Raw genomic sequence first — 21,534 nt, forward strand, 5'->3', positions numbered from 1 at the left:
GGGTCTCATGGAATTTAATGGCTCCCCAGTATGTTACTCAAAGCAAATTCATTCACATTATGCACATACACACACACATGCACTTCCAGGTTTAGGAACACTTACTCTGCAAGTATCACATAAATCAAGTTGTTTTCCAGCAGTTTCTTGCACATGCTCACAGTAAGACCAGAAATTTTAGAAACACTATCCATTATTTCCTTTCTCTCCCTCTCTTAAATATCATGCAATAATTGAATCCAGAATATACTTAATATTCAATACATCTACAAGTTGTGGAATATGTTTCCCCTCATCATTACACTGCCTACACAAGAGCAGGAGAGAACAAATGCTTCAAGATCTTCTTTCTTTATACACATCATTTGAATGTCACTCTTATTTGAAGCAATAGTGGGATTATTTTTTTTAATCTTGGAGAGAGAGAAGACACATGTTGCAAGATCTCTTGCAACAGGACTGTCTCCTGCCATGCTGGAAGCCTGGAAAGGACCTGGATCATGCCTGGGGCCTCTCAGTGATTCTGCAATGCAAACTGCAACACAGTTTTAACTCTACTGCAACAGAGTTCTCCAATCCTTCCCTGAAACAGGTTAATACAGACTCACTGTTCCTTGCCCTGTATTTTTAGAGAGATACTTGGAAAGGGAGTAGCAGAGTATCCAAAGTGCAGCATCATTCACACAACCTACATTTATCACGCACGGAAAGTTTCCTGGAAACCTCTCCTAAATCTGATAAGAAAAATCCTCATAAAGAATCATTTGCTTGTTTAATTCTCACTTATTGAGCTTTAATGTACCATAAAAGTAAGTAATAACAACAGTGCCTTAACTAAATATTGCTTGCCTTATACTCATTAATTTCTAGAAGAACACAAAACTGCCTCTAGATACAGGAAGCTGCCGGAAAACAAAAACTCACCAATCACACAAAGTCGAACGAGAGCTTTAAAGGATTTTTTTTTTTTTTTCTTTTTGTGTGTGGAACACTGAGTTCAACAAAAATGTATTCTGTTCACTGTACACACGACACCAGTGGGAATAAGAGCCAGTTCAAGTTCTAAGTTACCATTACTGGGGTAATGGCTTCAAGCTGCACGGCACAGCTGTACGGGCCCAGCCAGACAGGCTATCACAGCAATGCTTTGATAGCATGGGGCCCTTAAGTGTCAGGATATAGAAAAGGCAGCAGTTGTTGGCTGTGAAAACAGTCTGATACAAACCAGATGGGGACTCACTTGATGGGCAACACAAAGGAAAACAATTGGCTCATTCAACAAAGTCAGGCCACTGCCCCAGAGAATTACCAGAAGACAATAACAGTCAACCAGAGTTGATGCAAACAAGAAACAGCCATGTGGTTACGGTTTAAGGAATTGTTTCTCCTCAGACTAAACATAAAGTTTTGATTTCTAATTCTCATATTCATTAATTTCAGTCTCGTTTACAAGCCCCTTCTTCCTCCAAAGTCTTCCGTGTAATTCATTTACGTAGCACCAGCCTTCACACACCTACTTAAACAGGGAAAAAATACTGTGACAAAGGCAGCTATATTAATCCAACGTTTCCTGAGGAATGCCAAGACCACAGACAACTTTCTGAACCGTGGCAGAACAGCATTACAGATACACAGAGTGTTATTAGACACATTTGCATGCATATGGCAATATATTTACTGATTCTTTTTTGATTTGAAATGCACAAAGCCCAGTAGGTCACATGCTGGGTGAGCAGAGTACAGATAACTTTCAGTTTGGTGAAGAGTTCTTCTGGTTTCTTACTTAGGTTTCTTTTTTTAAGAAGTCAACTTCAGATCAATTATGTTACCAAGTAACAGTTTTGTCAGGCTACAGTTAAAAGAAAAATAATCTATTAAAATAGCTATTACCAAACCTTTTTGAAGCAATCAAAAATTTAAAATTGGCTATTTCAGCCATAAGTCAAAAAAATCCCCAGCCCACTCATTTTTAGAAGCTTGTAGAAGATTATGGTCCAAAATCTTAATTGCTCTTGCTGTTTTATTACAGGAAATATGGAAGTGACATGTGCAAAGGTATTTTGATTACAAATTACTTACAGAGATTGCACAATAAGTCAGAGCTCTAAGGGCCTTCTGCAATTTCACTCTCAGACCGAAAACATCTGAACTTTCTTTTCATTTACTTCAATCTATTCCCTCTGGCAGGCTCTGCTCTGTGGAGCTCCACACCAGCGTGAAAAGTGGGATGGCAACGCTCTGAAAGGCAGCCACACATCTGGGTACCCTGGGTGCCCAAGCAAGGGTGTCTGTAAAATGCAGTGATGTGGAGATGCTCTGGATACCTTTGGAAATCACAGGGTCCTGGGACCCGTCAGCTTTATCACACCACCACACATCATGGAATCACAGAATGTTTTGGGTCAGAAGGGATCTAAAAAACCATCCTGTTCCACCCCCCTGCCATGGGCAGGGACACCTTCCATTAGACCAGGCTGCTCCAAGCCCCGTCCAACCTGGTCTTGAACGCTTCCAGGGATGGGGCAGCCACAGCTTCTCTGGAAAACCTGTGCCAGGGCCTCACCACCCTCACAGGGAAGAATTTCTTTCTAATACCTCACCTAAACCTACTCTGAATGTATGGTTCTTATTTAACAGCTCATTCTGGACTAACAGGGAAAGGGAGTTTGTCCTTAAAGAAGTGAAGAAATCCCTACTGAATTAAGGAAACAGAGTCAGGCCCTAATTGTCATCTCCAGTGGTCGTAGCTCTCAGCTGCTGTGGTTCCCAAGCTGGGAGCATAGTTTTACTTCCAAAAACAAGACTGAAATGCAGCCTTGGCTTCATTCAAAACACACCACCACATACTGTAGGTAGAAAAGTCAGGTTTGACTCCAGTTTCCTGCCATAAGCACAGAGCCAACCCTCCAACAAAGCCGTTGTGTGCTGGGCTCTGTCTGAGCTCCAACATCTCTCCGGCGGAATCGCGAGGCCCATTTCCAAAAGCGCAGCCAAATTCCTGAACCCTCCACTGCAGGGCTGGGCTGTCACAGAGAAGATTTTGCCTGCAGTGCTGCTATTATTCATTTTTCACATCATATATATCGAGGTCAGACCACATTTTTTTTTTTACACACAGCTGAAATTTTGGGTTGAGTGTCACTGTTAAGTCGTTACGAGAAAATTCCAAACCTTAGGAACAGAACAGCCTTTATCCAGCCTTAACCTCGGAGATACTGCCTGTCGTGGTCGTGCATTAAAAGCAGATGAGAGAGGAGCAAAAACCTCTTTAAATCCCAGCTCTGCCTGCACAGGCAAACCCCAACTGCTCTTGTAAAAGTGGTTTTGGACATGGCTCGTCAGAGAACGCCTCCACACCAAGTCCAGCTGGAGCAGGGGGAGGCACGGCTGCCCAGTCTCCCTTCAAGTGAGGATTCCAACAGGAAACTGCTCCCCCCCTTTCTCTTCTTTTTTAATCAGGAAGGAAGCTGCATCTTCAGAAACAAGCATTCCCTGGGTAATCTCCCTTGCTTGGTTGTCTCTAGGAGCGGGTCCAATTACTGAAATCAGCAACGTGCGCTTTGGAGAAGTTAATGGGGTATTTACACTGTAACTCCAACTAGTAAATATTTCCCATTTGTAATTCTGATTTGCGAAACGGGGCACAATGGCAGCTGTTAAGTAAATTAAACAATTTTCTCAAGATCTGCAATTATGGTTTTAGGGTTATAAAAACACAGTAAAAAAAAAAAAAGTCAGAAATTAAGCAACTCCCAAAAAATGCTTTTTACTTCTAGCGAAGATACAATGGCCTGACAAGGACCAACACTGCAGCTGTTATACTGTCTTTAAACAAACATAACTCTGCCTAGATCTTGCAATATGTAGGGCAAAAAACAAGGTCATGACATGCAACCTTGAGATTATTACATTGCTATAACAACCTGAGTTAGGATGGAGATCAGCAGATCAGTCCACATTAAGTCTAACCTGCTTTGATTGCTTAATTTTGAACCAAAACATAACTACAATTACACTAGACCCAGAAAATGTGAGATACACATTTTTGTTGTTCACATATGGCTGATGATTTATTAATTTGTATTAATACTAAATCCCTATTTGCCCTTAAAAAAAGAAAAAGAGTTAATAGAAAGGCAAAGTCATGCCTTACACAAAGAGAAACAGTTACTCCCTGCAGCCAAAGCATTGGGGGGAAAAAAATGCATTTCACAGAACTGCTCCACATTTTGTGTCACACTCAACAGCTTTCACCGAGTTTGTTCAGAACTGGGCTTAAAACATTTCTTCTTTCTTTAAAAGCAAAACATAAGTTTTAGATTAGAGCAGAGTGACAACACAGATACAAAGGTTCTAAATCTAAATTAAGTTTTTCTAGGTGTAGGGGTTTTTTTTCTCCCCTGAACGACAGCACTTTTGATAAAAACCAGAACACAGTAGTCCACAGACAAAATTTAACCCATCTCCATCATTCACTACTGCTCCTTGCAAACCCAGTCACCAGAAGCACATTTGTAAGTGGTATTTCAGAGATGAGGATTTGCTGTATTTTACTTACAAAGTGAGTTTTATGGAAGATGAAAAGGGTTTTGCTCAAGCTTTATGTTAGGACACGTTATTCCACACTATTACAAAACACAGCCCCATGTGCAGCCTCAGCAGTGAGCAACAGGTCATGCATGACAACTTTAATCTTCACCCACCAGTCCTTACCCTATTTTTAAGAAAAATGCTGGTTTGGCAGGCTGCATTTCTCTAAATCAGCATGTTATCAGAGAGTAGCATTACCATTATTTACACAGTATTCTTCATTTGGAAGACATCTTAGATAACATTTACTCCATGCTGTTGCTGTATTTGAAAGTCTCCTGGGCTCCTGGTCTTAAGAAATTAATCCCACGGGCACTGGAAACATGTAGTTATATTTAATTATAGGCAGTCTTTGTATCACTGTATTGAGAAGGTGCTGCTGGAAAAGCTTCTCTTTGCTGCATGAAGTACAAGGTCTGTTTACTCCTAAAGTGTCTGGAAAAATAAGAAAATAAAGTACCCAGTAATGCCACTGGTCACTAGCATGAAAACTGCCTGTCAGTCAAGCCCTTCCACAACATAATAAGCAGTAGAATTTAAAAAATACTATTTGATTGTGGACACAAATCATCTAAATATCCATCTTTATTGGCTAGTTTGGTTTTCTTAATTCCCTTATTTTTTCTTAATTAATTACTTTTTTTTTTTTTTTTGTAAATCCCCAGTCTCCTTTGTAGAAGAGATTTGGGGGCAGACAGTGAGAATCTGGGGGTTATTCACCACTCACCTTAAGCTAACAACACCTGGCACACACACTCCTGTCCTAGTGATTTCTCTCCCCACTCTCACAGCTGGACCCTTCCAGGTTTTATGTGGCGCTTTAAAAAGCTGAATTGAGAGGAATTTAAGAACAGGTAAAGCTGAAGGGAGTCCAGCTGCCTCTGCCCAAGGCTCCCCCAACCCATCACAGCGGGGAAAGCAGAAGCTGCTCCTTCTGTTGCTTTGCTCTCCCAACATGCACAAGCCACTGAATTATAAAGGGCAACATCTGCCTTGCCTGCCAACCAGAAAAATATAACAAACTCAGCACATACTGAAGAAATCAAACCTCCTATCACGGTGCTATATATGTTTCTCCAAGTTGAAATATGTGTTTGTAATACTCCTTGTCTTCACCTGTCACCACACAGTATCCAGGCAATGTGCTGCCAGCACCCAAAGGCAGCAAAGACTTCCCACTCTGGTACTGATGCTTTTTATAAAAGAAACTAAAAAGAAAAAAAAAAAAAGAGAGACAAGAGACCTACTTAAATGACTGTTAATCTAAGTAAGGATGGTCATCCTAGAAGATCTGCCAACAGAATTAACACAGTTGGCAGCAGGTCTACCTGAGAGAGCTGGAATGGTTCCTGACTCCAGCTTAGCTGGCGTGGATGTACCAGGTTGAAAATGAGAGTGACTGAGGAGTGTAAATATATCTTATTCAGGAAACTGCCTTTGCACTCTCTGTCAGTGGCTACAGCACGCTCCTGGAGGTAGTAACTCCAACCAAATGCCTTGCTGGATAAGAAAAAGGGAATGCTATTTCTTAGAATCACAGAGTGGTTTGGGTTGGAAGGGACCTTAAAGATCAGTTCCAACCCCCTGCCATGGGCAGGGACACCTTCCACTAGACCAGGTTGCTCCAAGCCTCATCCAACCTGGCCTTGAACACTTCCTGGGATGGGGCAGCCACAGCTTCTCTGGGCAACCTGTGCCAGGGCCTCACCACCCTCACGGGGAAGAATTTCCTCCTAAAATCTAATCTGAACCCGCCCTCTTTCAGTTTAAAACCATTCCCCCTTGTTCTGTCACTATCTGCCCATATAAAAAGTCCATCTCCCTCCTTTTTATATACCCCTAAGGCACTGGAAGGGGCTCTAAGGTCTCTCTTCTCATCTCAATCTATCTCCATAGCAGAGGTGCTCCAGCCCCCTGATCACACCTTGTTATAGTGACAAGAGGCACATCATTTAGAACAACCAGGAATCTCAATTTAAATTCATTTACCATCCCTGCTAACAAACAGGCACGTGAATTAAAGCAGTACAAGACCATAAAAATCCAATGCCTCTTCACAACATTATGACAGACGATGATGTGCAAAGGGACTTCAGACTCAATTATATGTCTATAAATGAGCAGCAGGTTCAGGAGAGAGTGTTCTGATCCTTTTCCATGACCTACCACAACACACAGGCCACAGAACAGCTGAGCACACTTACTTTCTAGAGGCACATCAGTTCTTTCTTATTAAACCATGGACTCAGAGCTGTGGAACCACTAATTTGTGAGAAACTTCTCCCTCCAGAGAAGAACTAACTGGAAACAGCCCTGGGGCTGATGTAAGCATTAAGTACATGGGGAGTCTCTGTCCTTAGGTGGCTTGCCCAAGCCCATTAATTTTTTGTGTGTGTCCCCCATTTATATAAGCAATGTTTGCATGAAAGGGGAAAGCAGGTCAGCCTAGTCAGTCTGCTACCATCTGCTTTTATTCAGAGCTGCTCAAGATCAGTGCCAGTGGGATCAGTGCCCATTAAAGGGGTTTATTGTGTGTGTTTATATTTTGCTCTTTACAATGAAGGCAACAGCAATTACTGTAAGTTTGTAAAAGTGCATACAAATCATAATCCTCAATACAAAGCTGCTTCAGTGAGATCCCAGTGTGTTTACGAATCCTAGGCAGGCTGAAGGAAAGGCTGCCCTGGCACAGCAACTTCCATAGACTGGGCAGCAGTGTGTGAGTGTCCAAGAGATCTGAGACTGTATTTAATACATGTTACCAAGATCATCCCCTGCTTGCAATCCACAGCAACTCCAGCTGATCCACCACCACATGAGAATCTTACACAAAAGGAAAAGCCTCACATTCGAGCCTGACCCCCAGACAGGCTGACAATAGGTGGATTTATACAACTAAAACTGGAGCTGGTGAGACATCAAAGGTAGGCTGCCAAAGTGGAAATAGCAATTTAGGGCTCTCAGTTAATACATTCCAATTCTTAAGAGTGGATATGCAGCACCAAGAGGTGTCCTCCTTTTAATAAGAATTCTGCCTAGAATATGCCTGGCCCCTAGAGACACAAATTACCAAAAAAACCCCCAATCAATCAAATAATCATTAAAAAAACCCTGAGTGGCCAAAAGGGATAAAAAGGGAAAATATGGAGAATTGCAGTGGTGCTGCAGCTTAGCAGAACTGCCTGGCAGCCTGGACAGGTTCCAGCAGGTTGTCATGAATGTCTGAAAAGTAAATGCAATTATGAAGCAATTTTTTTTTTTTTTTTAAATCTAATTAATTTGGAAGTGAAACCTTTTACATTATTAAGACATACTTTAGAACAGAAGGCCCTCAGAACCCCCTGGTATTGTGTGATGTGATACAGGCAGCTGATGCTCAGCAGGCACCTGGACTGGAAATCACATTTAGAGGTAAAAAGTGATGGGACAAGGGTGAATGGCTTCACACTGACAGAGAGTAGATTAAAGTTAGATACTAGGAAGAAACTCTTTACTGTATTGGTGGTGAGGCCCTGGCACAGGCTGCCCAGAGAAGCTGTGGACTCCCCATCCCTGGAAGTGTTCAAGGCCAGGTTGGATGAGCCTTGGAGCAATCTGCGATAGTGGAAGGTGTTCCTGCCCATGGTAGGGGTGTGGAACTGGACGAGGCTTCCAACCCAAACTAGTCTGTAATTCTATGATTCCATGAAAAAGGACAAATTCCAAACGTACACTGGGTGCTTTATGCAGCAGTGCCATAAGTTTTCAGTTTACCAGCATGGAAAAGAGACTGGTCCCTCATTATTTTCACATTACAGCCCCCAGGTATGAGTGAAATATGAGGCTTAATTTTGTTGTTGCCCTGAACTCTAGTTTATGATTTATAAAAAGCACTTTGAGGGATGCCACAGGTCACTGTATCAGATCACCTGCAGTCTTTCAAAATCTAGGCTTGAAAAGGGAATCAGATGAGATTTTGGAATATTTACTTTGAGCCCCAGTAAATCTGAAAAAAGACAAGTAAAAAATTTTAGTATTTGACAGTTTCCATAGAAAGTAATACTTTAAGTGGTGATCATGTCACTTTGAGTAAGTTTTTCTTTCCCTCTCTGCCCAAAAAACCCCAGCTGGTGCTGGAATTCACTGAAAATCCCTTCTGCTGTGTACAGACCAGAGGAGGGGACTGGTACAGGAATATACCCTTGAACCTCAGCAAAATAAGTGTATTTAAACACAAAGATCTGATCAAAACAGAGAAAGAACCAACTGTGAACTGTTTTCACCTGCTCCAGCACTGGGGCAACAGCTGTCAGTCCCACCTCCTGGACTTAAAACTTCTGACCAGGAACATTCCTTAAGCCCACACTGGAAGATTTCCTGCTTTATTCTTTTTATTGTATGAAAAATGCAAAATACCTTCCCCTCCAGAGATTCCCCACACACACACACAACACAGCACAGTACTGGATTCTCAGGAGGACTGGATGAGGATACAGAAAGCTGTGCAGATTTCATGAGGGGTGTGAAGCATCACCTGTACAGGCACCAGGGGAAGAATGAAAAGGGAAGTTTTCTGCCTCTGCACAAACCTCCCACAGCAAAAGCCTCAGCACAAGGTCACAGAAATGTCACTGCAGCAGTGAGAGCTGTGTCCCTCTGTGACACTTAAGGAGGGTTGCAGGAAGAGAAGAACTAACTCTCAGCCTCTTAGAAGCAGAAGGAAATTGCCAGGTGAACAAAAACCTAAGGCATGTAGATCCAAAAGAAAAGGTCCAGGTGATATGTGGTGTGGAACTGGCCTCCAGAGGGGAATGGATTCTCCCTGAGCATGGCACTGAGCAGGAAACCCTCAGACTGCAGGGCAATATCAGCCTGCCTTGTACAGTCTTCTTTAAATATAAACTGTGTCTTCTTGTTGTTTGTGGTTTTTTTTTTTTTATTTCTCCATCTGATTGCTTGGATTTCAATTCATTTATATGCCTCAGAAAATCAAATTACATTCTAGGAGTCTAAAAAACACACCAGAGAGAGCCGTGCTTCACCTGCTTGCAGTTCCTATTCTTTACAACTTTATACAAGTAAGTGAGGGGAAGAAATTCCTCTATGAGAGCAGAGGATCGTTTTCCAGAAAGAGATCTTTTGGGAATGGGTAGAAAGGTGTGCACAGTCCCAAGAGACCCACAGCAGCTCCTGGTGCTTGGCTCCTCATGACCCAAACTTGAAGCAGCAGAGCACACCCACAGCAGCAGGACCTCACTGTCCACAGCAACAACCCTGCACAAGACTTTGCCTTAAGCTATGAAAAAAAAATCACACTTCTGCTTTAACATTTTCTCTGAAAAAGAACTGAAGTAACTCGGTGGGAAAAGAAGCAACCACAGATATAAATGACACTTGTTAATGGATAAATTATACTTACAAAAGCCAAGAAATTAAAAACTCCAAATGTACTATAACACGGTACTTTTCGTACTTACTTCAAACTAGAAACTCTCAAGCCTGGCTACTGAGGATTTTAGGTGGAATATTATGCAAAATGCACACTTGTTACTCAGATGTGTTTTCTACTGCATGGGCTATCGTGTAACTCCTATGGACACATGTAGAATAATCAAAAACTCCTTGAGAACTGGTGTTCTAATCCACTTGGAGCACCTAAAAGCTGATGACCACTTACAGAAAACACAGATTTTCTGTGGGAAATGCTACTTTGCATTTCCTGACTTGCCCAAATGTAAAATATATTAACTGAATGATGTCCATGAACCACTTGATAGCACAGAGAAGTAACTGGATGGGAAAACCAGAGGTAAAATAGACCAGAAACATCCCTGGAAGTGCTCCAGGCCAGGCTGGATGGAGCTTTGAGCAACCTGGTCTAGTGGAAGGTGCCCCTGCCCATGACAGGGGGTTGGAACTGGATGATCTCTAAGGTCTCTTCCAAGCTAAACCATTTTATGATTTGAATTCTGAAGAAGCACTGAAAAACTTACACAAACCCCTGACAGGGCACTTGCTTGAAGAATGCCATAATTACAGCTAAGTGATTTCATTACTTCAATTTCCAAGATCTTCTCTCAGAAAACAGCTGAATTCAAAGAGCTACACACACACACACACACACACTTTTTCTGCCCCTCAGGTTGTGGTGGTTCCCTCCACAGTGTGGAAGAAGAACAGCTCTGCTTTGCTTCACCAGCTGCTGTTTTCAGGGTGGGATGGAGAATCCTCAGCAAAAGCCTTCGGTGAAATTCAGGCCAAAACCAGAAACGGTAGGATATTAAAGCAAAAGTAAACTTTCAGTAGAACAGTCATTGAGTTTGACCAAAACAGTTCCAGTTCTAAGAAAAAAAAGAAAGACCTTTAGCCTTATCCTAATCTTCTTCCTTCCTTGAAGCATCTGGTACAGATTTGCCTCACGCCACAATAGTTTTAAGAAAAAATAACCCAAAACCTAACTCAGAGCAATTCCTGGCTGAAGAAGAGAGACAAAGAAGTATTTAGTTATAGCCATATTTTCAGTATTACAGCTTTCAGTACAGCATCCTGTCAATGTTGACACAGAAGCAGACCATTTTCAGTATTGAACAAGGACCATGGAAGCTTTATTTTTTTTTATACAGATTGTTTTAGAGGCTTCTTGTTGTCTTATTCATGTATTGCACAGATCATCTCCTCCACAAGCAATTGTGCAACCTCTCTGTGGCAACAAAGCCAATTCCTTAGTGTCCCAATATTACTTTCCCAGCTACTTATGGCTGCCTGAGTATAATTCACCAGCTGGAGATAGAAAGGAATTACTACCATGAAGTTCTGCTCTCTAGGTCACATTTTGAGAGTCTGTGCTGCAGAAAAAATAATTAAGCGAAGATACATCCACCTCTGGTTCTGAGCTGCTCTTATTAAAGTTTAAAAACGCTCTGCAGTCAAACATTGCCACCTGCTCTTTCATTTTAATTTTAAAAATTCTGAATCCCTTTAATGTGAGCCCGAAAATGCTTAAATTCTGGAACTATGTGCATTCACCAACCACAACAATTACTATCATATTAAATGTATGAAGATGTATGAAAGAATGGTACAAAGATTAAAGGGTATTATAAAGCCAAAAATATATATGCATGTATATTATGTACTACAACTCTATGTTTTCAAACCACTGTCTCCACTATGTCTAGAGAAGGCACACATTTCAATTAATAATACATTCAGGCTTGATTTTCAGCTGTAACTTTCAGGAGACTTTACCCTTTCAGGCATGATATTGTAGCAGTCCTACTGAACTTCAGCTTTCATTAGAAGCCATCAATCAACTTTCCCTCAGTAAAAACACATGTTCAGTGCAGACCACAAGAAATTTTTAAACAACAAAAGAAAGTTCTATCATATATATATATATATACATATATATATACACACACACACACACACATATATATATATCCATAAAAAGATGAATCAAATATTGGCATGTATTTATCATTTAAGTAAAAATGGCCTTTTTTTACATCCAACTTTAGGTCCAAAACCATTTCCCTTTTCTCCCAGCACTCTGAACTCACACTTCATCTCAGGGCTTTAGATTTCCTAAGCTCTACCAATCCAACCACTTACCCTTTAAACTCTGAAAAACTACCTTAGCGGTCCTGTCTCCCAAATGCTTCTCCACTTCCAGGGAAGTATTTCTTGTCCCTTGCTATTCCAGTGAAGGCCACCATCTGACATGAAGTTTTTATAAACAGGGTGCTTTGAACTTCCAGCAACAGATGTGCTTGATTTTAAAATGTGGTATTTACTCAAACCCACCTACACTTATCATATTACAAGTTTTTCTTTTTCTTTCAAATGCTTCTTATTAATTTTTTCCCTCAACTTTTTGCCTGATTAAGTTCTCTGTGGTGAAACTTATGGAGACAAGGCCTTCTGGTTAACACTGACAGACAGTTGTTTCCATTTCCAAATCCTTTAGATTTTTATTGGCTCATTAAATATGTATGCTTTGAATGAGATTTAAATGATCCTGGTATATAAATCACTAAATCATCTTTTTTTTTTCCTTTTGATTCTCTCAGAGAAAATTGACTACTGCCATCTCCTGGTCACACATTTTCAGTTGACACACAGACACAGTTGGACTGTGCCCAAATTCCTTGTGTTACAGTATAGGGAAATGTATAGGGAAATAGCAGACATGCACTAAGTTGTGCCACTTCAGTTCTGTCAGCTTTTCCACTAATTGTCCACAGATAATTTCTACATTATTCATAACTTTCTTCATATGCAAACCATGGTTTTGAAATGAGGTTCCAACAACACTGGCCTAGGGCTTTTCTTACCACTTATTATAAATATTTGAAGCAAAATAATTCCCTCAGAATTCTAATTTGAAGAGATGTATTCTTAAAAAAAAATTAAATGGAAGAAGTTCAAAGAATTATTTTTAAAAGGGCCTGAAGGAAGAAATTGTCTGTGCTAGGGTGGAGCAATTATAATTGCATATATTGTAGACATGCAGGTTTTTAGATTCCTGTTCTTAGTGTGTAAGATTAAAACTGCTACATATCTCACACCAGCACCTCCACAAAGTTCTTATCTGCTGAAACAATTAAACATGGTAGTAATGTGCACAGTTTATGCTATTCCAAACTGACTTGAACCACAATAAACAAAAGATATTCTCTCCCTCTCTTTCATCATCCTTAACTCTTTCAACAAACACTGTTAAGTAATCTCCAAAAATAGCACAGATAATGCCCAGCGTCCTTCACTAAAGAAAATCATTATGTGTTACACACCAGCTTGAAGCCCATCTCAAACCAGGTCCTTTTAACATTGAAAATCTGTATTTTTTTCCCACATTTGCATGCTCTTAACTTACTACTACTTTTCAGCTCCTGTGTAGCACCCCTGCATTTTCTCGCATGTGGGAACCACTCCCTTCTATCACAACATCATGAATATCTCATTTGCTGAACAGCATTCTATAAAGCAATTAAGATTCAGTTGACTACACAAGATGCACATTGTAATGCTCCTGGCAAGCACAAATTTAAATAAATACTTAATTACAAGGATTTTGATGACTTACATACAAATACATTTAACAGAATCAGAGAATCATGGAATGGTTTGGGTTGGAAGGGACCTTAAGGACCATCCAGTCCCACCCCCTGCCATGGGAAGGGACACCTTCCACTATCCCAGGTTGCTCCAACCTGGCCTTGGACACTTCCACGGACAGGGTAGTCACAGCTTCTCTGGAAAACCTGTGCCAGGGCCTCACCACCCTCACAGGGAAGAATTTCTTCCTAACATCCAACCTAACCCTGACCCCTCTCAGCGTGAAGCCATTCCCCCTTGTCCTGTCACTCCAAGCCCTTAACCAAAGTCCCTCTCCAGCTCTTTTGGAGATCCTTTAGGTACTGGAAGGTGCTCTAAGGTCTCCTTGGAGCCTTCTCTTCTCCAGGCTGAATTTCCAATCCTTTGAGTGCACCCCAACAATATCATATCTATGTACACATATACACACTATGCACACACAAATGCTTGGAAATTTTGTACTAATAAACCCCAGATTTTAAAAAATCAGAACTTTATTATACATTAGTATACAACAATATTTAAAAGTGATGTGCTTAACTGAGAGAACTGTTTGCTTATTGACATCATTTACCTTCTTGTTGCATCTCTTCAGACATCCTTCTCACAAGAATAACTCGTGGTCTCACAGTCTCAACTTGTGCAGCTCCTTGGCTTTCCTCCTGTGTATCACACATTAAAATCATATTACAAATCTGACTTTTGATGTAAAAGCACAGCAAGACTACATGGAGCTTCAAGAAACATCCAAAGAGGTTTTTAAAGATTCATTAAAGGATATGCACTTGTTCTCCTTCCTTTTGACTTCAAAAGAATTCAGCTCTCAATCAGCCTATTGCAATGTTATTCCCTCTGGACAAACATCCTGGGAGCAGTAGGTATGGATGGCAAAGTGCCATTTAGACCTGAAGACACAGGAGACCCTCAATTTTTACTCAAAGCATGTGGTGGAAAGAACATACTATTTCCCTGGCTTTCTTCAAGATCCAGGACTTCTCCCTAGGTATTATCCTCCTGCCTAACAAGAGAAATTTGAAAGGGAAAAGAAAAATATTAATTGGTTGGAAAACTCAGGCCAAGTCTAAAATTTATTTCCTTGGCCCAGTTTTTAAAACCATTTTCTATTCTTGCTGAAATGCTCTCCAGGACCCAGGTCTGCAACAACGCTGTAGGGAAAGTTTTTAGAAGCAACAAATGCTTTGCATGTTAAAAAGGGAGACATTTGTCAAGTTTGCTTGTTATCTTATGTGTTAACTGGAAGAGGAATTGTGTCCCGAGGACATTCCATTACAAGTAGACAGGAAATATAAGAAGTGCAAAACACAGTCATGGAGTTCTAGAATCCCAGAATGGTGTGGGCTGGAAGGGACTTTAAAAATCACCCTGTTCCAACCCCCTGCCATGGGCAGGGACACCTTCCACTAGCCCAGGTTGCTCCAAGGCCCTTCAAACCTGGCCTTGAACCCTTCCAGGGATGGGGCAGCCACAGCTTCTCTGGGCAACCTGTGCCAGGGCCTCACCACCCTCACAGCCACGAATTTCCTTCTAAGATCCCACCTAATCCTGCCCTCTGTCAGTTCAAAACCAGTGTCCCTCGTTCTGTCACCATCTGCCTACCCAGAAGAATTAAGCGTTTTCTTAAGACAGACAAATTTGATTTCATCAGTTATGCTGTTGATTCCATGGATGAAGTTTTTTTTATGAAGCCTTAAGGAGGAACACAAGAAAGACCATATGTGTTTGCATATCACACAGCATGTGGAGCCCATGGAAAGAACTGTTCTATGACTTCAGGGAAAATGATATGCCCTGAGAAGCAGTGGCACTGCTGTTCTCTTGAAGATCTCATGACACAGCACCAGGGGTATTTTGCTCCCCTCCTCCAAAAGCTAAGAAGGAAGAAAAAGCTAAAAAGGAAGAAAAGGAAAGAGAAAGGAAAGCAAGAGAAACCCTCCACTATTTGTGGAGGCCACGAGCCAAACAGCCAAAAGTATTAACGAAAATAAGAAAATTTTTATGTCTGGCAAACGTGGTGCCAACTCTGTGATCAGGGCTTCCCATTTTTTTCAGTTAACACCTGCCTCTGATGGTATCAGGAATCTCAGCAGTGAGGACATTGCTTCTCATGTATTTAACAACTATTTAAGCCAACAGTGTAAAAACCAGAAGCAACAAAAAGAAAAACCATTTGGTGTCACCCCTGACTGGGGTACCTCTGCCACCACGATGTTGTCCAATTCTGTTCATCATTTAAAGTGCACAAGATGACAAAGTGCTGAGATTATTTTCTGAAAGCAGAAAGGTCTCATGGAAAGGTGATTGAAAGCCACCAACGCTACAGAACATTAAATGCCAGCAGCAAAACAGGATCCATTGTGGGGTCCATTTCCAAATAGCTCCATTTCAAGTGTGGGGGTTTTTTTTGTTGTTTTCTTTTGAATTTTTAATAGGACGAACCAAAAACCAGTTTAAACTGAACTGAGGTGCAAACATTAGTTGGGAGTTAACATATTCATAACCTACAATTATGCATTCCTGAAGATTAAAAAAGCCATGTCTTTTGAAACACTAAAAAATGAAAGCTAATGAGAATACCACAGTGCCAATCCCACTTAAAAAATGTGGATTGTATAAAAACATTCATACTTATAAAAGCGTATCATGAAAATATTTTGCAACCAAATGATTCCCTAAGATTATAACAATGCATTTGGGGCTTCAAATGATTTAGATTTCCCACCTTTGGAATGTTTAGCCACGCAAATATGACTTCAGTGTTCCTGTCCCTCCCGTGATCAAAATGATTTATTTAGAATAGAAGAGCCCAGCTTCCTCCCAGTCATTCTCCTGCTTCTTAGAGCTGAGAGCAAGGGGGGCAAAGTGGCCACAAATAACAGTCAATTCCTGTATTGTTGCACAAGAACAGACAGAAGGGGTCAAACTGAAGATGCATTTAGTCTGGCTTTCTGTCTGACAGTGGCTAAAAGCATATATAAATCTAAAAAAAAAAAAATAATCTAATGCTAGAAATGGAGGAGCAGCCAAGGAATTTGGGTAGATAAGAGAATTCCTATATGACTTAAACTGTTTGTTTTGGAGTGAGTGACCACACAGATTTCATGACTAAAAGGCATTTGTTTGTGCCCTACAAGTGCTCTTTCTGCTGGTCAAAATCTGACCTACACACCAGTGCCAGGGAGCAAACAAGTGGTACATAGATGATCCCTGACATAAGGATCCTGTTTGGACAGACTGCAGGAACCACCCGAGCTTTGTCACAAAAAACCCCAACATCCAGGAAGATCATTCCCAGTCAAATCAGGACAAAGCTCTACCAAGGCTGGCCTGAAATAGTGTATTTTCTTCAGGTCTCTCAGCAAACTTTGCTCCTGAATAGATTTGTCTCCTGGCTTTGTGTGTAGGTGATGCAGTTTAACTTCCATCTGCCTGCAGATGGAAAACAAGATGAGAAGCAGCTGATGTGAGAGTCAGTGACTAACCTGGGAGGAAATCTTTCAAGAAGTTTAAAGTGATTATTTTCCTTAAACATTGCACACAATGAATGAATCATTCTGAAAGCCTGAGTAGCTCTTGCTCTCCTAAGCTGGTATTATGTTCCCAGAAAATCTGATTCCTACAGGCAGGTGACAAAGCAGATCCAGCCGTGGAGCAGAACACAGATGCCATCCCTAATTGAAAGGAGGGGAAAGGTTCATCACTGTCACATGGCAGAGAGATGCTGTCAAAACAAGCTTTCAAATCATCTGGTACAGGAATCATTTTTTCCTTTCAGAGAAGGATGTAGAGATCTAGCAGAGGATCTTATGGAAAACAGCTTTGCCCCATCCAGGAGGGATGTTTATTGTGATTATCACTTACAGGTATGGTCACATCTCTTTTTTAGAGAAAAGCTAAAAGGTGAGCCTGGGAGAAACACTGATCTGGAATCTTACATCAGGAATAAACACACACAGGAAGAGGTTGTTTTGTTGGGGGGGAAGAAAACCAAACCTAACAAAACCACACAAACTTAAGGGGTTTGGTTGCTTGGTTCGAAGGGAGGGTGAGTTTTACATGCCAGCAGGCAAAAAAAAAAGGCCACACTAAGGGTTCAGATGCAAGAAAAAGTTTCTGAAGATAAGATAATGTATAACTGTCTACATATAAAGTGTTAGGTAATATATAACTATCTGTATATTTTCTGTGAAAGACACAGTGTCAGATCACCTCAGACTTCTTGCACAGGTAAGACCATGTACATGGGCAATCTTACACACAGCAAATTATTATTTCCCTGTATCTAAAAAAGTAAAAATCAATCCTAACCCCATCAGCTGAGTATAAGATGCAGGTATCACTGTATTCTTTACCACAGCTAATGGGGCTAAAAAAGGAAACATGTTTTATCCCCTCTGTCCCCATTACTTTTGGCCAGTGAGACAATAACAAGGATATGAGCTTCACCCCAACACACACAGCGGTCACAGAATCCACTTTTGCCCATGAACAGTCATTCCAAGAAACAGTATGTTCTGGTGATCTCAAAGTGAAAGAGGTGTGACATCTAAAATCCTCTTTGAAGATGCAACACAACTTCAGGTGACACATTTAAGGACTGCTCAGACACCAATGGCATCAAGGCTCAAAATCATAAACCCAAACGTGGCAATGTGGGTTATAACGTGGCAGGGTCAGGTGAATAAACAATACTTTAGGTTATTTTATATAGGACACCAGGGAAGGCCAGAATTTATCCATGAACTCAACAATCATGGTAATATATAATTATCTTCAAACACCTTGTGAAGCTTCACATATTAGAGAGCAGTCTGCCACCTCATTTTTAGCTTTTGCCACTTGTTATTTGAATTTATCCCCAGTTACCAAGTAAACCATCATCTCTAGGTAACAGCACATACTAATAAAAAAAAAATTAGCTGTCTAGGTTTGAAGCAGAGATCAATAGAATGTTCCTCTACCTTTAAGTGTTCTGAGGAACATTATCCTTTACTGCCTTTCCAACCTTGCCCCTATTAGGACAAATGAAGCTCCTGAAATGCTGAATCAGTGGGTTATAACTTCTGAGGCCAAATCTCTCATTGCTGCTTCCCCTCCCATACACCTATGACGTTATTCTTCTGTATGTGAAGCTCTGTGCCCCTAAAACATTGGAATGCCCCATCTGAACTGAGTATCAGATCAGTATTAGATCCTGTGAGAGCAGTGAAGCTGTGAGGAAGTGCAGAAAAGGTAAAAAGAGAAGGCCTGAGCCTGACAGAAAGGGTATTGTAAGGATTTGCCACAGGGAACACAGTCATTTTTATTACACACAGGTAGTTCTGACTTCAGTTTCTCAGCTGAACGTGTCACTTAAAAGGCAGCAGTTCTGTGATGTCAGGCACGACAGTGGAATAGGAAAATCTGTTTTCCAAGGTTACAGTTTGCTCCTTCTGACTAGTCACAGAAAGAATCCTTTCAGCTCACCTGGGACAGATCCTCCGAGAGAGATGTCACTGTGCAGCCTGGTTGGGCCGCTCTCAGAGCGGGATGTGAAGCTGGCTGTGACTCCAGCTCAGCCAAAAGCATCGGACCACGACTTGTATCTGCATCTCCAAGAATTTCTGCTGAGAGAAAAAAGTTCCTTGATGAGGCCAGAGCAATAATTTCCTGGTCAAATGCTGTGGCAGAATGTGCAGCCTTTCAAAATGCAACAGTGTGACATTGCAGTGTTAAAGAGAGTGATTTCCTCCTTACACGGCCTATTGTACATCCCTTAAACCGTTCTTGGGGGAGCAAAAAAGAAATAAGGGTCTGTGGAAATTGAAAAAATAAATCAGTTTTATCATCTGTAGATTTCTAATGGGGCAGCATTTCTGAGAGTTTCAGAGCTGCACAGTTCATCATACCTTGTATGCTTAATGAGCTTTATCACACTTACTGGAAAGAGACTGGAAAGGATTCTTCAGGAAATTATTAAAAGAAACCTGTACATAGTCTATTTTAAAGGGATAATTTGCTCTCTAATCCAGCATTTATCATGCTTTTGCAGCCTGCAAGTATGTGAAGCATCTTTATGAAAAATGTACTGACAGCTCCTGAACTAACTTTAGCCTTCTGCTATCATACAGAGCCAAGGAACGAATTTTAAGCCTAATTAACTATAATCATTGCTTAATTAACTGTAATTATTGTTCACTTTAAGACTGCATGTGCCACATTTCATTTGCATGTTGGTTTTTATGTCTATGACTTTAAGCACTGAAAACAAGGATTTATAAATGAAGGACTGAGCAGGAAGATGCTGTTGGGTATCTCCATGAGCAACACCTGCTCCATCCTACAAATGGACATCATGTTTCCATAACACAAATAAAAACTGGTCACAAAACTGAAAATAACCCAGACAGGAGACACATAACCCCCAAATTTTTAAAGATACATCTGTGAGCGACTCATTCTGAGAGAGAAACTGAGTATCCACTGCAAGGTTCTGTGGACAGAGGCACAGCCTGAAATATGTGAACTTTGACACCCACTGGTGTAACAATTATTTAATTGTAGCCCTAAAAATAATTGTCCAATAAAATGATGGGCCTCCATTGCAGCTGTTGTGGCCATCAGGAAATAGGTGATTTGACTGGCAATCTCACATACCAGTGGTCAGATCAAAAAGATTTGGAAGGAAAGTGGAAACAATCAGGGATCATTCCTTCCCCCCTCCACCCCACCCTCCCTCCAAGAACGGATTGTTTCCTATTGTGTTGACTTCACTAACAAAAGGACTTGGAAACAAGATTTTCTGTTCCTCCCTGATATGAAAACACTCTTGCCTTGAAAGCAGACCTGAGCTTTTACACAATGATGTTTCCTTAGCAATGCAATGAATACTGTGCTGTGTTCGGAGGTGGGCAGGGAGTGAAGCTAAACTATAAATCATCAGAATGCAACACAACTCAGTGTGGGATTATTACAGATTGTGTGAAAGCACAGGGCAATTCCCCTATGGTAGTTAGTCCAGGGCACTTGTCTCCTCTCAAAAAAATACTAAAATAAAAACAATACTACGAGATTTTGAGAAATGAGCTTAAAAAATTCAGCAGAGAAACACACTGTTTGTAGATTATCATCAAATGCATGAGCTGGTTTGGTTTTGAAAAGTGTTAAGATATTTACAGGACAGTCAGAGGGCATGTTAAATTAAATAAAATAAATTTAAAAAAAAGAAAAGATATAGAGGAGATAGAAACATGCCGTGCTAGATACAGCTATGGACAGCCTGGGTAAGGAGAAGATATCCCTAGAGACAGGTTCTCCCATTAACAGGCACCTTCTAACTCCATGGTCCTGAGCACTGTTAGAGACTTCCAGAACCATGGAATCCCAGAAGGGTTTGGGTTGGAAGGGACCTTAAAGATCATCCTGTTCCAACCCCCCTGCCATGGGCAGGGACACCTTCCACTATCCCAGGTTGCTCCAAGCCCCATCCAACCTGGCCTTGAACACTTCCAGGGATGGGGCAGCCACAGCTTCTCTGGGCAACCTGTGCCAGGGCCTCATCGCCCTCTGAGTAAAGAATTTCTTCCTCACATCTAATCTAAATCTCTCATCTTCTGCCTTAAAACTGTTCCCCTTTGTCCCATGCTATCTGCAAATGACCTAGATCACTGATTTATTCCTTTATCACAGTGCCCTCAGTGCTGACTGTCCTCCAGCAACAGACTTAAACAAGTGATTTGGAGAAATGTCTTACCCCAGGGAGCCTGATGTAACCAATCTCCAAGCAACAAACCACTTCAAAGTAAATGTTTAACAATGTATAATGTACCAGAATGTATTTTCAATGTATTTCAACATGTAGTTGGTCCA

At 41.0% G+C, this 21,534-nt stretch overlaps 1 protein-coding gene across 5 annotated transcripts in view; it reads right to left on the reverse strand.

The window, feature by feature from the left end:
• KIAA0586 (KIAA0586 ortholog) overlaps positions 1-21,534 on the reverse strand; it is a 73,656-nt gene that overhangs the window by 10,920 nt on the left and 41,202 nt on the right. For 3 of the 5 annotated variants that reach the window (XM_032690669.1, XM_032690667.1, XM_032690665.1), the window contains 2 exons: positions 19,153-19,292; positions 14,243-14,330 (listed from right to left, as the gene is read on the reverse strand). In XM_032690669.1, coding sequence (XP_032546560.1) covers positions 14,243-14,330; positions 19,153-19,292 — 228 coding nt within the window. The remainder of the gene's footprint in view (positions 1-14,242; positions 14,331-19,152; positions 19,293-21,534) is intronic. The other 2 variants (XM_032690668.1, XM_032690666.1) reach the window with 1 other exon arrangement.

This window comes from Chiroxiphia lanceolata, chromosome 6, assembly GCF_009829145.1.
Source record: "Chiroxiphia lanceolata isolate bChiLan1 chromosome 6, bChiLan1.pri, whole genome shotgun sequence".
In the NCBI taxonomy this organism is placed as follows: domain Eukaryota; kingdom Metazoa; phylum Chordata; class Aves; order Passeriformes; family Pipridae; genus Chiroxiphia; species Chiroxiphia lanceolata.